This window comes from Polypterus senegalus, chromosome 2, assembly GCF_016835505.1.
Source record: "Polypterus senegalus isolate Bchr_013 chromosome 2, ASM1683550v1, whole genome shotgun sequence".
NCBI lineage: Eukaryota > Metazoa > Chordata > Cladistia > Polypteriformes > Polypteridae > Polypterus > Polypterus senegalus.
In genome coordinates this window covers 204,769,171-204,785,638 of record NC_053155.1, presented here as the reverse complement: position 1 = coordinate 204,785,638, position 16,468 = coordinate 204,769,171, and the positions used below count along the sequence as shown (strand labels likewise).

Here is a 16,468-nt window from a genome sequence, read left to right as displayed (position 1 = left end):
CAGTTCTTTTATTTCTAAAGTCCAGTGTATTATTAAAGTAGTAAAAATGATTAATCCCAATTTGTTATGAGATTTGACTCATCTGCAGAGTTTTGACAACTAAGAAGCTGGGAATAGTTTCAAATGCAACAGAGAAAACAGTGCTGGGCAGATTGCAATGGTGGTGTAATACATTCCGCCTGCAAAAACAAATTTTAATAAATAACTCCAAATAGAAATGGCGGCACAAAGCTTGGTCTGGTGCCATAGTAAAAATACTGAGAGAAATACTTAATGAAACTTTAATAAATTAAAGAAATGGGTAAGAATTGAATTACTTTGCTTAAAATATAAGTATGGTAACCATTGCATTACCACTGCAATTTGAGTGGTGCTATTTCTCTGTTCTTAGATCACACTGTAGTATTTAGTGCCATTTGTGCTGACCCTGAGCAGCCCCTGCCGTCCCCCAAGAGGTAGGGTCAAGGGCAAAATTACATTTCAAACAGCTGATTTATATGGAGAAGCACCTTTGTGCCAAATTTCAAACCTGTGGCTTAACAAACAAAGCTGTGCATAGAGACCAAACAGAAATTGTGCTTTATAGATAATGAGATATACAGATAATTTACCTGAGCACCCAGCTCATTGTATTGCAGCTTTAAAGCTGTTAGTCTGTCATCCAGCTCTTTAGGATTTTCAGTCTGTTGTTTCTGGACAATCTGTCGACCTGTTTTAATCACGGTTTCAACTTCGGACTTCACTTCACTCAAATTTTTATAAAATTTCTGTACATAAAAAAAGCAAAAGAAAGATTTTTCCTTGAGATTTTTTTGGACATTTGTTTGAACGAGAGTAGTATTATATGTTTTTGGTGCAGATAAAATAACAAGATATTTTACATTTTGAGAAATACAACAAATTGTTTGTAAATGATATTCTGTGGTTATACTAAATCAATAAGCAAACTCAAATAGGTAATCAGAGAAAGCTTGTGCTTTTGTGATTTATGTTGCTGCAGGGTAAAGAATAGGTAGGTAAAAAAGAGGAAAGTAAAAGGAAAAAAAAGATGTGAAAATAAAGATAAAATCTGATCTGAAAAACTAGATTCCAAAGAGTTTCACTAAATTCTGTCATATTTCATAATTTTGGCCTCTTTGCCATTACCTTAGATGCTGAGAGCTGCAAAGTGTAAGCTCCCATCTATTAAAACAGGTATTTTTGGTACACTTTATTAATCCATGAGGGGAAATTGTCTTTTCACATGACCGTTATTCATTAATATTTATAATTAATATGATAGAATCAGGTTATACAAATTAAATGATCATTTCTTGTTCACTTCAACCTTATACATTTCACAGAGTATGTTAATCACATACCATGCATTGGTCCAGTTGAGACTGGACAACATCTTGTTCCACACTTCTCATCTCCAACACAGGCAACTTAGCTTTAACATCATCCAAAACCAGCTTGCACTCCTGCAGACGCTGTTCAAAATTGGCTGGCTTCTGAAAGAGGCGAAACTTCACAGAAACATCTTGAAGCTTTTTCTAAAAAAAGATAACAGATGAAAACTGAGATTAGGATCACTCCCAAGATTGCTATATTGCTACGGCTTTGAATGTGTTATTTATGTTCAACATTTGCTCAGAGTTGAATCTTATAAAAGAAAGTTTTATATTTTATAACAGGCCTACATGGGGGCTATCCACACCTTATCTGCATGAACATTTTATACATTTCTAGGTATGTAGTTAATTCTTTTTCTTGGAATTCCTGTAAAAATCCTTTCATCTCCTTTTTATGCTCTGATTTCTCTTTCTGTTTGAGTCTTTTTCTCCTTTGCTATTTTTCCTCCTTGCATCCTCACTAATGCTTACTTTTCAAGGGCAGCTCATCAATCTATGACACAATTAGGACAAACTATCCTGCAAACAAAACTTTTTGATAAAGAGTCCTTAAAAGGTTTCTCAAAGTTGCATACAGTACATAGAGGAAGGTCAACAGAAAATGGGACCCCAAATATGTTTATGCTCAATAATGCATTTGTTGATTTTTTATTGGTACAGTTCAGTTTTCCTAATGGGTGCTATACCTAATCCTGTTAAGTCTTATAAAACTTGTTTGAATTAGTTTATACATGATGATGATTGTATTATGTGCCACAGCACCAAAACAGGCCCTATTATTTTGTTTTGTGTGCAACAGTAGAATGTCAAGTGTCTTGGTATGAGTAATATTCTGTATCTTTAGCATAACCACTATAATATGCCCATGTCAAGTGATTCATGTAAACCTAAAATCATCAGAAGAACTTCATGCTTCAAATGGCAAGAGTGATTGACTTCCTCCAGCAACTGAAATTTCTATCAAGTAGATTTCTGGAATGACCATTTGCTTTGAAAACAATACGACCATTCTAGTATTAGAGATTATCATGTCTTGTGGAAGGTAGTCTCCTTAGGGAAGTACTTTTTGATTTTTTTTTTTTTGTAATATCCAATTTGATGATTTTGTGCTGGTGTATGATGTTTATGCTCTTATTAAACATTTTCATACAAAATGGGAAACACTTGCTCTTAATTATTTCTGATGCTTGAAGTGGGCAGAAGCCATCAGAAATGACATTCCACAACTTCTAAAATTTTAATTCAAGTGTTCCCTCACTTCTCATACCATCCTTTACCAATGCCTTACCAAATTCTTTTCATGTAGCTTGCTCCTTTAGATGGTAGAAGTGTACCATTCAATCTCATGTCAAGAACATATTGACCATCAATGGCAGCCATGTTACACAATATGGCTCTTTTGAAAAGCAATTTAGAAGTGACTTATTTTTTGGCACTTCCTTCAGTCTAAATACTTTAAATTGTTCTTTCTTTTAAAAAATAAGTTTTTTAATTTTTGTTTTGGAAAATAATTTTGGTGTTGAGTGGCAGTAAGGTTGAGCCCCGTCTTTAAAATTAGCATTATTTGCTTGCATGACATCAATAAATTGACACATCACCCATTCTTACACACTAGGGTATTTTCTTATTTTCTCAGAATGTCACAACAATATGTAACCACTTTCTTACACCAATCTGAGTGATAACTTCATTTTCTATAACAGCTATTGTCTCATATTCCCAGTAAAAAGACTGTTATGGCTGTTTTACAGCCTACTGTAGTTGAAGCAAATAAGGACATCTAGAGTATGCATGTAAGCTTTTTTACTGTACATACTCTTCTGCTTTTCATTTTGTTACTATAAATGCTGTAAATCATATGTCTTCCCATGAGTTATATCAACTTTAGGTACAAGTTAGGTATTGCACAATATAGCGTCATAATTATCCCTAATGCTCTAAATATCGTAACACTTATCCTGCTTCTTTTCCAATGGCACAAACTTACGTTCCAACTTTACTGACTCTCATACCACTGTTTGCCTTGCTTGCTCACTTTCACACCCTGAAGGATTGGCTTGAGTCTGAACTAAATAGAATTGACTCACTACAGTAATAGTCAACATGGTATTAATGAACGGTATTTATGGATAGTGGGGCTAACTAATTGTGAAAATCCCACAATCAAGGCGAACATCAGCATTAGAAAATTTCCAGACATGGTTTTTCCTGGTTTGCCACTATAATTGTATGGTTTACTTTCAGCTTTTTTTCCTGCTAGTTTTTAAACATAGATATGTACTATGGCAGAAATTCTGAGCATGATGTAATTGATTAATTTTTTAAACCTGCTTTATTATAGGGAGTACCTATTAGAGAGAGAGAGAGGGTTAGAAGCATGTGCTGATACAGCATGTTGCTACACCCACAACATGACAAACCACCTCAGGAAACCCGATTAGGACCTGAGTGCAGCCATGCAATGGGTGACACCTCAGCACCACACTAGTTCAGATGGAATGGAACAGTGTGAGGATTTTTACTGTGGCTGGAGTGCCAATCCTGCCACCAACCCTAAAGTTTTCCCTGCAAGTTGGAGGGCCTACATGCAGAGCTGGATATCGGTTAACTTCATACTCGGGACAAAGCAATTGCAGGTTAAGGGCCTTGCTCATGGGCCCATTGAAATCACTTCTGGCATTTACAAGATTTGAACCGGCAACCTTCCGATGGAAAGCGCAGATCCCTAGCCTCAGAGCCACCACTCCGTCCTATGTAACCATGAAATAGAATAATAAGTTACAACACTGTACATATAAGAAGGAAATCTACAGGAAATACAACTGAATTAACTGAATTAAAATAATCCCAGGGGGCTAGCTTTGCTTTAGGCAAAATTTAATATTAAAAATATTCAAGGTAGATCCAATTTCATAGAATATGTATATATAAGGTGTTTGTGGAATATTGTGCCAGCACTATATTATCTTCTTTATCATTCTATAAATGTTTATAAGTTATATCATTATATTTGCACAGAACCCTTTCTTTAATTTTATATAAAAACTGAATTTCAATGATGATTTATTTGAGAACCGTGAGGCTGCTCAGATAAGAAGAAAGCAATCAATTCATTCCAAGTGCTTATATAATGCACAAGGATAACATTTTCTAAAAGATTTCTTAATAAATATAAATAAAATAATAGGTCTTTAGAAAATTTTCACTGACTCAATATGTATCTATAGCTGTGTAAGTAAATGTATATTTCATGTGAACAACATCTAATTATTTTTAATCTCTTTTAAGAACTCAGCTGCTGCTGCTGCAACAAAGCAGAGTCCTGCTGTGTAGCCACATTACCCTCTTGTGGTCCAAAAGAAAGAAAACAGCTCTCATTATCTTTATGCTCTCTACTTTCAATAGCCTGGACTCATTCAAAAAATCCTGTGTTGATAGAAACATACAATTGATTACAGTGGCTATTTGGGATCATTCATGTACTTCTTAAATAAAACAGGATCTTTGAAGGCTTCACCACATATCAGTTATTGTTATATAAAAGAGATATGTCAAAGGGCAGAATAAATACTTTATTGAATTGAATCTAACAATAATCTATGACAGTGTGGTCTACAATATGAAAGCTAAAGTACTTGAAGATGCTTTCCTATTTTTAAAAGACAAATGTTGTGCAGTGGAAAAAGTGACATGATAATCCCATGTTTATATGTGCAAGAATATGTGGGAAAACATTTTTCTTTCCCTTTGATACTGTCAAATGAGAAACACACACATACACACACTCTCCTAAAAACATTGAAGTCTCACTTTACTCAGTAAGATGTTAAAATATCTCAATGGGTAATCAATCGATAAATAAAATAAATCAATACATTCTTTACATTACCCAGAGATGATGCAATAATTGCTCACCATTGAAATTCATGATATAAAATAATAGCTATCAGGACTTGTTATAGAACCTAAAATTCCCAGATTTTGTTTTATTATTATTAGGGTAAGCTCATAATGGGTTTTGGGAATGTAACCTGCAATTAAGTCCTATAATCGGCTGTCTATAATAAACAATCTACTTGTACAATTTGATTTAATGATCATTTATTTTACTTATTCAAAGTGACTATAAGTGGTATAAAATAAAATTACACAAAAGCACAAAGAACAATAAACACTTCAAAAAGTATTGTCCTGCTGTCTGGAATATTTGTCGGACTGTGTGAGTGTTCAAGAGCAAATTTTTTTTTTTCTATTTAATTTGAGGTAAACTTTGGACTTTTCTGTGTTTTATTTATTTACTAGGGGGCTTTGCCCCCTGCTCGCTTCACTCGCCATCTCCTGGGACGCCGCTACTCGCTAGCCGCTTTGCGATTCTGCCGATCCCATATGGCAATGTGGATGTACAATTGAAACAGATTGTTATTTTCATGGGAATTGTTACATATGCATAAAAGAACTAACTATTTTACATTACGGTGAGTAATTAACCATATTAAAAAAAATAGTAAAAAGTGATAATTTGAAAGTAAATAATGTTTCATGTTGCATTAGAGTTTTTCGTTGGTTGCATTATACAATACTGTTCTGTTTGGATTTGAAATTAACATGCAAATAATTTCAATTTACACTTTTACTGTTAAACTTCACTAATAACAAGTTTTTGAATTAAATTTTCATCAATATCGCATTGAATTTTGATTCTGTGTTTGGACTTACATCTTGAAAATGCAGCATATAACTTACCCGTAAGTGAATTTCGTTTCTTTCTCTCTAATAAATAAGCCAAATTTTTCGAAATGTTTGTCTCTGGGATTTGTTATTTGTTTTTGCAAAAACTACTCTAACTGGAAATTGTTAACATTTTAATACAAATGTCATAACAAGATCTCCTTTGTTGTCTAATGTTATCCACAGGAAATGTACTACATTACCTTTCTTGGATAACATCCTTCTTTCTACAGTAATTCGTGCAGTGGTAGACAGTACAGTGTTAATGGTTGTAGATATTTTATTATTTTATTGTACTATTGTAAATTGATGTTTTCATTTTCTGCACGATCACCACCAACTGTTTCAGCATAGTCTACTGATATGCATTTAAACAAATTGCCGTGTAACCAGTCGTCATTTTTGGTGTTAATTCATTTGATTTCTCAGTGCTATGATTGCCCGTGTGCTCATTTTTTCTGTTGAAAACCCTTCATGATAAAATTTTTCAAGATTTGAAAATAATAAGTCTTCTTTAACAGGGAACTTAAAGTGAGGAAAATGTTAACAATTTATAAGAGCTGAGAGTGCAGGAATTGTGTCTGTCAAAAGCATTCACAATGATAGGTGAGAGTACCGTGTGCGTGGTTGAATATGGTTGAGAGGAGGGCTAAAGTCTCATCTCATGGGACTTGAAAAAATCTCTTGAAAAAAATCTTGCCTCGTCCCAGGATTTTTTTATATTATAGAGAGATTTATTTATTCAGAGAAACTGAGGGAATCAAGTAAACTTTTCTTCGTGTAAGACGCGCACCCAAATTTTTACAAAGAAAATCGCGAAGATCGTTTTGCCCCCGTGTACGATGTGTGATTGTATAGGAAGCGTTTAGAAACAGAGAGAGTGAGAGAAAGAGAGAACACAAGGAAGCGAGCCAGAGAGAGCACGAGTGCACGAGCGAGAGTGTGAGCAAGCGAGTGAGAGAGAGACAGAGCGCGAGTGCATGAGTGAGTGAGAGAGAGAGTGTGCGAGTGCACGAGCAAGCGAGCAAGAGAGAGAGCACGAGCGGGAGAGTGAGTGAGTGAGCCCAAGCAGAAGAAGTAAACATTACAGAATTACATTTCCTCGTGTATTGACGTGCACCTGATTTTCTAATGCTATTTTTCGGGAAAACAATGTTCGCGTGATACACGCGTAAATACGGTATTAACAAACATATAGTAAATAGAGTGGGCATACATTTTCCTTGAGAGTTTTCTTTGCAACCATAAAATACAATGCTAAAATAACTATATCTTTATTTATCTATTTATTGCACTGACATAGCCTTTTAGGATGAATTTTGGTTTTCTCTGAAATAACAGGGAAGATCTACATAAAAGATCTACTGTAAAGGGCTACTTTTATTCTGTTTACTTTTGCCATATTAACTCAGTTAAGCTAACAAAAGGTAGGTCACATTCAACTGAGCAGATATTGAAGTTCAAACTAAAATCCTAAACAAGTCCTCCTAGTTAAGCAAGGGCTTTATTTACAAGAATAATTTGGATTGTACTTTTTAGAATGTTTAGAACATGGCATGAACAAAATTTGCTAATAAACTCATAACTGTATATAAACCAGAAAATGGCTCCAAGTTCACGTTTTATTATTCCCTATACACATGGAAAGTATCCAGTTTCTAGGAATCTCTGAATGTCAGTAGTGAATGATTTAATATCAATAGTCAAAACTAAACTTATAACTTTATTTTTATAGGAAAAACTTAAGAGACAATGTTATCTCAGGATTTTCTTTCTGTTCTCTACAGTCTTATTGTTGAAAAGGTAAATCTATTCTATTCTTTTTCTTCTTCTTTCGGCGGCTCCCATTAGAGGTGGCCACAGTGGGTCCACTTTTTCCATATTTTCCTGTCCTCTACATCTTGGTCTGTCATACCCATCACCTGCATGTCCTCTCTCACCACATCCATAAACCTCCTCTTAGGCCTTCCTCTTTTCCTCTTTCCTGCCAGCTCTATTTTTAACATCCTTTTCCCAATATACCCAGCATCTCTCCTCTGCACAGATCCCAAGAATATAATTTCTTATTCCATAACCTGTAATTGCCAACTCAAAGGTGAAGGCAATCCAAGACCCCTTTTCTTCTTTTCCTGGTTGGATTTCTTTTCTTCTTCGTCCATGTTTTATTCATTGTTAATTACACTACATTCTTTAGTACACAATTTTGAAATTGCATGAGCAGCAACGATTGATAAAAGTAAACAAAAATAAACTACCTTAAAACACAGAACTGGAACATCATCAGGAACATCAGAAATTATGCTAATTAAGAGATACCCATTAAATAATTGCATAAGAATAATAAGACATTTACACAAATTGTTCATAGAGGAAAAAGGTTTTACATGTGAAGGCATATTCATTCTATGCTTTTAAGAAATATTTAATTTTTTCCCTTTAAGGGATTGCAAAGAAAATATAGCATACAAGATTCAATATACTATTTACCTGAAGAGCAGGGCAAGTAAATCATATTAAATGACAGCTTGTAAAATAAAGCAATATTAAAAACTTTCAAAGCACACAAGAATATTCTATATTCATGTAAAGCTGTTTATATACTTTAATTATCTATTTACATATATTTTTAATTGCACAACATAACAACATATCACTCTTTAGCATGCTGCACTCAAATAGAACCCTGTAATAATAATATAAAAGAAAATGGATAAGCACTTTTTAGGAGCTATTAAATGCAGTCTGCTTTGTAATGACCGCATGAATTGTGTTCCATCCTTCTATTGACAAAGTAATAAAACTTTGTCTCCTTAATGAGCTCTTCATAGGAGAAAACAAATGATTTTGTCTGAATCTAGACTGCAGAAGCTAGCTTTCCACCTCCTTATTTACAAAAATAAGACTAAATGAAGAAGAAAAAAATGACATTGGAAAAAAAAACTTTTTAAAGAGAGAGAATTTTAAAGTGTTTTAGCATTATAGTTTTTCTTATTATTGGTTTATAATGATGTGTATTTTTTGTGGGGCCACCTGTAAAGACTATTACCAGAAAAAAAAGGAAATTAAAGTAGTTTAATGAAAACCAAAGTCATGCTAAATTTTCCAAATTTATCAACAATTCCCTTTCCTGAAACAAAACAATAGCAACTTATTTATGTCTGTATATTATTATGGGATTGTAATGGGAATGCCCTTATATGAGGCAGGATATGACAGAACATGCATACAATATGAAATGTAAGAAGAATTTTGTTTTTCTCCCTCCCTCTCTGATTTCTCTTCTCTTTCTTTAAGCATGACAGCAAAAGTTACTGGAAAATATTTACCAGGGCATACTTTAGTCACTAAAACACTGGTTCAGCCGTGTTCATTAAAAAAAAACCTGCAATGGAAAATTAAGAAGTAACATAAAGCCATCAGTGGTGATGCAAGACAGCCAAACCTGTGCATCAGTAGTGATAGTTTTGAACAACTAGACTAACAGCACCTCTACATTAGAAATGTAGTTTTGTTGCCTGTGCTATTATTTTTTGACATTTTAAGTAGGAAACGATTAATCATGCATGGCTTAGATTAGATTGATGAGTAATTCCATTTATCATCCATTTTCTCAATGTGATCTTCCATTACAGGATTATGGGGAGCTGAAGTCAACCCAACTGTATTAGACATAATGCAGAAGCATTCTGCAAATGATAAATCAGTGCAACACTAGCCCAAAATTACTTAAGGTGGTTTTATTTATACTCATTTTAAAATAAAATGCAAATGTTTAAAATGTGGGAGGAACCTCATAGTGACTATGATCTGAAAACTAAAAGGATGCTAAGCACTGTGCTTTCTGTAGCCATGAACCCCTCCTCATTCAATTATTTTCTCTCACCATTGCAAATGTACTGACACTCATGGCCCTACATCAAAATAAGTCAAAGCAAACACCATCACAAACAGCTTTATAAAGCCAACAATTTGAGAGTATATAAGACAATCTTAGTGTGGCACAGTAGTGCTGAATATAGAGTTCCTGCCTGCCTGTTCACCTTCTGAAAGGAGTTAATATTCTCCCTTTGTCTGTGAGGGCTTTTTTCTGTTTATTCTGGTTTTCTTCCCAGGATGACTGGCAAACATAGACCGACCAGGTATGAATGAGTATAAGAGTGTGTTCCTTAGTATGTCTTGATGGAGTGGCACAATGTCCACCATTAGTTCTTGCATTAAGCCCAATCACTTAGTCTCTGGACTCTTGTGACTATGAATTGTGTTAAGTGGGTCCAGATATGGATGGATGGATGATGGATATTCAGATAAAAAGAGCACATTCAGTTACATTATAACTTAAACTTAAACATAAACTTAATGGCTTGCAAAAATTACATCAATACATCTATTCTCAGATCCAATTAATTCAATTATATACTGTACTTGTGACGACAGAGTTTATCAAGGCAGTAAGTTTAATACAGTTCAAAATAAATTAATAGAAACTATGTAGGTGGTGATATGATAAAACCCTATGTTTTGCTGAGAAAATAGTATGAGCTGAAATAGTATGTATCTGAAAATCTCATACTTTCTCATTTGGAAGCTTGATATGCCCATTGCTGGGCTCAAGCTCTTTATATGGATAATATTAAGATTTGGCACATCACTTCATTCACCAGCTTATTCTTTACTTTAAGGCTCTTTTTTTTCTTGGCCATTTAAGATGCAGTACTTGTCTGAGAGAAGTTCCATGCAAGATACAAACATTTCTTCTGTCTCTTTGTTCTTGATGCATGTGTTTGAATAACATTGAAGCTACCAACACCAATTCAATACCTTGTGCTGCCTTACAAATAGGAAAACACTGTATAAATGGTGGAGAAGAAAAACAAAGGGACGAGTCACAAGATTGGAATAAGCATGCAGATGATTGTGATGTGTGCAATAATCTCATGATGCTTTGACAGAAAGAAGGATGAATAACATCAAGCATGTGCATAAGACCTTATCTCAAACTATGGAAAATCTCTCTAACTTTGGGTAATAAAATAATACTCTATAATCTTTCATTTCATCATGAGGCATACATTTTTGTTTCAAATTCTTATTCTCTGGGAAGGGAATCTGTAGCACAGTGAATAGCTACAGTTAAATCTTAGGTTCACTGTCCAAACACATGATGTGCACAGGTAAATAGTTAAATTGTCATTGCACTAACTTCATGTTATCTGTTGCTTTACTTACATGAGGACAACAGATTATTGAAACAAATACATACATTGAGCTGACATTGACTACATTTTTGGCTAGAATTGTTCCAATTCTGAATGAGTGTTTTTTGAGACCTCATTTTTTAAAGACACTATAAAAGCTTTCCTATGAGAATTTTTCCAAATTATAACCTGATTTCCTCCGAGTTCAATGATCATAGTCAGAATGCCTTCAATGAATTAATAGAAAAAAAATTGCATTTTTCTGTGCCTCTTGCTTTCAAGAGTATAGTCAAAGTAGTCATTGTGTTACCTGTCAGGGCAATGAGGATGTTTTTTTACCTGTCAAATTTCATCTGATTACCACAATCAGTAATTTGTGTTTCTTTCAGCCACAATTGAAATTGGCTTTATTAAATCTCATTATCTTACCACTGCTACTTTACCCATCCTGTTCTACTCACATTTCTTTCATGGAAAATGCATTAAAAGGATCAGTTCTGCTTTACAACAGACTTCTTGGCAATGTTCACTTGCCATCCATAATCACATTGCTAATACATCTCTAATATAATAAACCTTGGCAGGAAGTATGCTCTGCCACAAATACAGCGGACACAGTATACGTTTTTGCCACAACTCTATTTATCTCTTATGTATTTAATGCTTTGTAGAAAGTCCATATATGTTGAAAATGAATTACAAGCCAGACAAAATTATAAACAATATTCTTTCTACAGAACACATTCTGCACAATATGCAATGATTACAATTAATTAGAAAATCATTATATTATGATATTCTAAAATTGTATTAAACTTTCCACCTCAAAATGGTTTTCTAAGAATTAAATTTTATCAGCATTAAGTAACTAATCTTACCTGTGTTATGTCAATCTGTGATAGAATTCTCTCTGAACCATCCTTTGTAAGGTTTTTCTTTTTCATTTCTTCTAGGCTACATTCATGTCCAGTTAAATCAGATTGAATTTTCTTTAAAATAAATAACACAACAAATAAACAAACAATTACTCACAATGTTAAACAGAGGCTTAAGAAATGATTTGTTAAATTGTAGGGGGATGAAACATGAGAAAACGAAGTTCAAATGTAATTTTAAGAAGCCTGCAAAATCTGATCGATTTACTTAAAATAAAATCTATTATATTTTCCTTGTTATAACTGTCCATTCATAGTCTGGAGAGTTGGGGCATTTTTATGTTTCCTATGTTTTTAAATTTCCTAGGTTAACACAGAAACCTTTAATAGTCGATATATGAGACATTTATTTTTTAGTCAAATATGCATGCTGGTCAATTTCAGTAGTTTGCCAGGGTACCCTTTATGCTCCAGCAGTGAAGCCTGCACTTATTCAAGTCTACTAAGTTTCTAATTACAAAGCCCTCTTCACAGTTCTCTGCTGTGCTTTGGCAACACAACAGTATATCAACTCTGCTCAGTAACCCTTTGATATTGTAACAGCAAATTAATAGTTGGTCTAAGCTAAGTAGTTATCAGATGTTTTCTGCTCTGAAGCACAGATATTGGTGATCTCCAGGGGACTGACAGTGGATTTACCCACAGTGCACTGTACAGGGCCTGAAGATATCTTGGAGTGTATTAATCTACAAATGTCAGACATGCTTGTTATACACAGATTTTAATTTTATAAGTCATTGAACAAGCTCTCAGTATACAGAAAATTACATTATTACACACACTTTAAGTAGCCTAAAGCATACTAGAGCAGATATGTATTCTATTCAAATAAACAGTTTGTATTTACAATATATGTATATATTGTCCTTCTCTGTGCCACTCTAATCTGGAGATAAAATAATGTCTGACCACAAAAATACAAATTAAATTTCTTAATTAATATAATTAGAAAGTCAACACATCACAAAAAATAAAACAATAAACACCCATTATGTGTGGGCAACCTAACTAACAATATAGACAGCTTAAGTACTGTCACACAAGCACACATGGGAGGCAGCTAATGGGCTCGAAAGATTGAAATTCCACAGCAGACTAGGGGGTGGTAGTGTGCACTATCCCTTTCTCTCTTTCTCATTCAGACCACCCAATGGAAATCCCACTGGGGGCTGTCAACATCACTTCTGGTTCTGGCCGAAAATGACATCATTTTCAGTTCCAGCCACAATGACATCACTTCCTCCAACTGAGTATAAAACCGTTATCTATCTACCATTAAGACAGTTCTGTTTTGGACTACCGTCTGTAAAGACGTATTTTTTTTTAAATTCACCAGAATCCTCAAGTATATGGGGTAGTAACCCAAAATTTTTTTCTGTGTTCTTCTGTTTTATTTACAGTACTTACCCCACTTTTGCACTCACTGTAGCCATTTCCTGCCATCCACACCAAAATTGTAACTATCTTGTTTTATCTATACTAATAAAAGGCAAAGCCCTCACTGACTCACTCACTCACTTACTGACTCATCACTAATTCTCCAACTTCCCGTGTAGGTAGAAGGCTGAAATTTGGCAGGCTCATTCCTTACAGCTTACTTACAAAAGTTGGGCAGGTTTCATTTCGAAATTCTACGCGTAATGGTCATAATTGGAACCTATTTTTTCGTCCATATACTATAATAGACGTCTGCTTGATGGCCGTGGGAGGCGGAGTTAAGTAATTTAGTGCCTGCCTATATAAGGCCGTCCGTCAGTGGCAATCCAATAGAAACACTGACGCTAAATATTAACGGGTAAAGGACTGTGCTTATGCAGACGAAGATGAGATGGTCAGGGTGGTGTTTGGCACAAACTCAGCGAAACTGCGAGAGAAACTTTTAAGTGCCGGGTCTTAGCTAACATTAAATACAGCCGTGGACATCGCACGAGATGGCACCAGCACAGCTGGGAACCTTCGATGCATGTACACCGAGCGGCTCACGTGAACTGACGCAGTGCACAGACAAAAAGCAACAGTTCCAAAGAGTGCTGAACAAAAACCGAATTACACAATTGAGAAGGCAGCGAAAAAATATGAAGCGTCTGACACATGCAAGCATATTCATAAGTGCAACTACTGCGGAAACAAAGCACACGGTGGAAAAAGTCAATGTCCCGCTAAAGGAAGACAGTGTAAAAAAAACACATGCATGCAGTGTGTCACGTCTCAGGGGGATTCATTTTACCCTCGCATCCCCTTGGTTTGAGATGTATGAAAAAATATGCAGTTAACGCAAAAAGACAGATCACCAATTGAAGCTTTATGAATAATAGATACTTTATTCGCCATCAATGATTGTTTTGGTAAAGCCATACTCAGTGTAATCATTAGATGAACGGTAAAAAAGTAAGAGTGAGGGGAGGGTGACTTATTGAGGCACGCGAGCTTGATGTACTGCGCGTCAACTCGATCTGAATTGCGCGATCACATTCGAAAAAATATATCTTTTCAAGTTCTATTTAGTCGACACAAATATCTTTGGTTGGAATGTAAGGCGAATTTACTTTTTACATTTCTATGGTGAAGAAAAATGTATGCAATGATGCCTACATTTAACTTACATTCCTACCAAAGACATTTCTGTCGACTAAATAAAAATTCCTTCTATTTAAAATTTAAATAGAACTTGAACAGATACGATAGTTCATAATATCCACGCAGACTTGCACGTAGAAGCGGAAGTCATCCATTTTAACAAGCAGCGTATTGCACTGATACGAAATAGCCTGCCCATTTAATTATTTAGGAATGGATAAATAAATTAAGATTTTGTACAAATAATATTTTTCATTTTTCTTCCCTGATTGATTCTGGCACCCCCTGCAACAGTTGGTCGCACCCCAAAGAGTGTATATATATATATATATGTGTGTGTGTGTGTGTATATGTATATATATATAGTGTCAGGGATGCCAGGGGCCATGACCCGGCCGGGACGCCATGAGGGACCGGATGTTGGTCTGCGCCCACCCTGGATCATGTGGGGGTCGCCTTCCTGATTGCTTTGGGGGCCACGGGTACAGGGCATGCAAGCTCCACCCTGTAGGGGCCCGTGGTCACCGCCAGGAGGCGCCCCAATGCCTTGGGGACCTGTTACCCCAGCACTTCCGCCACACCAGGAAGTGCTAGGAGGAAGAATTAGGACGGCGCCCGGAGAGCTGCCGGGAGGACAGCCGGCACTTCCGCCACGCTAGGGCGTGGCTAGAGGAGGAATGCCGGGAACACCTGGGGCTCATCCGGGTCATATATAAAAGGGGCCATCTCCCTTCATTCGAGGCTGGAGTCGGGTGGAAGCAGGACGAGGCAAGAGGAGAGTGAGAAGGCGGCCCGAAGAGTAGGCATTGCGTGGCCAGGGCTGTGTTTGGGGTTTGTGCACTAACTGAACTGGGTCTGAGTGACCATATTATTGTATATATTATTGGATAATAAACGTGTGGTGGTTTGAGAACAACATGTCCGCCTGTCTGTGTCCAGGTCGGCTCCACAATAGATATGTATGTATATGTATATATATATGTTTAAATATGTGTGTGTATGTATATATATATATGTATTTGTCTGTATATATGTGTGTGTATGTACTGTATGTATGTGTGTATATTTAGATATGTATATATATGTATATATGTATATATATGTGGGTGTATGTGTATATATATATATATATATATATATATATATATATATATATATATATATATATACATATGACAGTAACACTCATCACTCACAACAGTGACAAAACAATTACATTGACAATCACGTTACGTTATTTTCAAAATGTTTCCTTTTCTTTTTCATTACTTCTTTAACACACTACTTCTCCGCTGCGAAGCGCGGGTATTTTGCTACTTACTAATAGAAGGTGGTACTTTATACCCTACTGAAGATTTACTACTGTGACAATTTCCTTACAATTCCCATCATAAGAGAAATTATCTTCAAAGTTTTAGCCCACTATATTACAGCCAACTCTCGTATCCCTGGACCCCAGTTTTCATTTGAAAATCAGGTTCCATAAACTGCTTTTGAAGCAGTCCCTTTCTATCTAAAGTATGATCATAGTTTTCCCCTCTTGGACGAATATTCAAATAATGTCTGTCTGTCTGTCTGTCTGTCTGTCTGTCTGTCTGTCTGTCTGTCTATCTATCTATCTATCTATCTATCTATCTAT

General features: G+C 35.3%; 1 protein-coding gene across 12 annotated transcripts in view; it reads right to left on the bottom strand.

Moving 5' to 3' along the window:
• The window catches only part of dmd (dystrophin), a 2,654,580-nt gene that overhangs the window by 1,532,417 nt on the left and 1,105,695 nt on the right, over positions 1–16,468 (bottom strand). For all 12 annotated transcript variants that reach the window (XM_039745194.1, XM_039745193.1, XM_039745197.1 and 9 more), the window contains exons 31-33: positions 12,196–12,306; positions 1,362–1,535; positions 612–767 (exon numbers count right to left, since the gene is read on the bottom strand). In XM_039745194.1, coding sequence (XP_039601128.1) covers positions 612–767; positions 1,362–1,535; positions 12,196–12,306 — 441 coding nt within the window. The remainder of the gene's footprint in view (positions 1–611; positions 768–1,361; positions 1,536–12,195; positions 12,307–16,468) is intronic.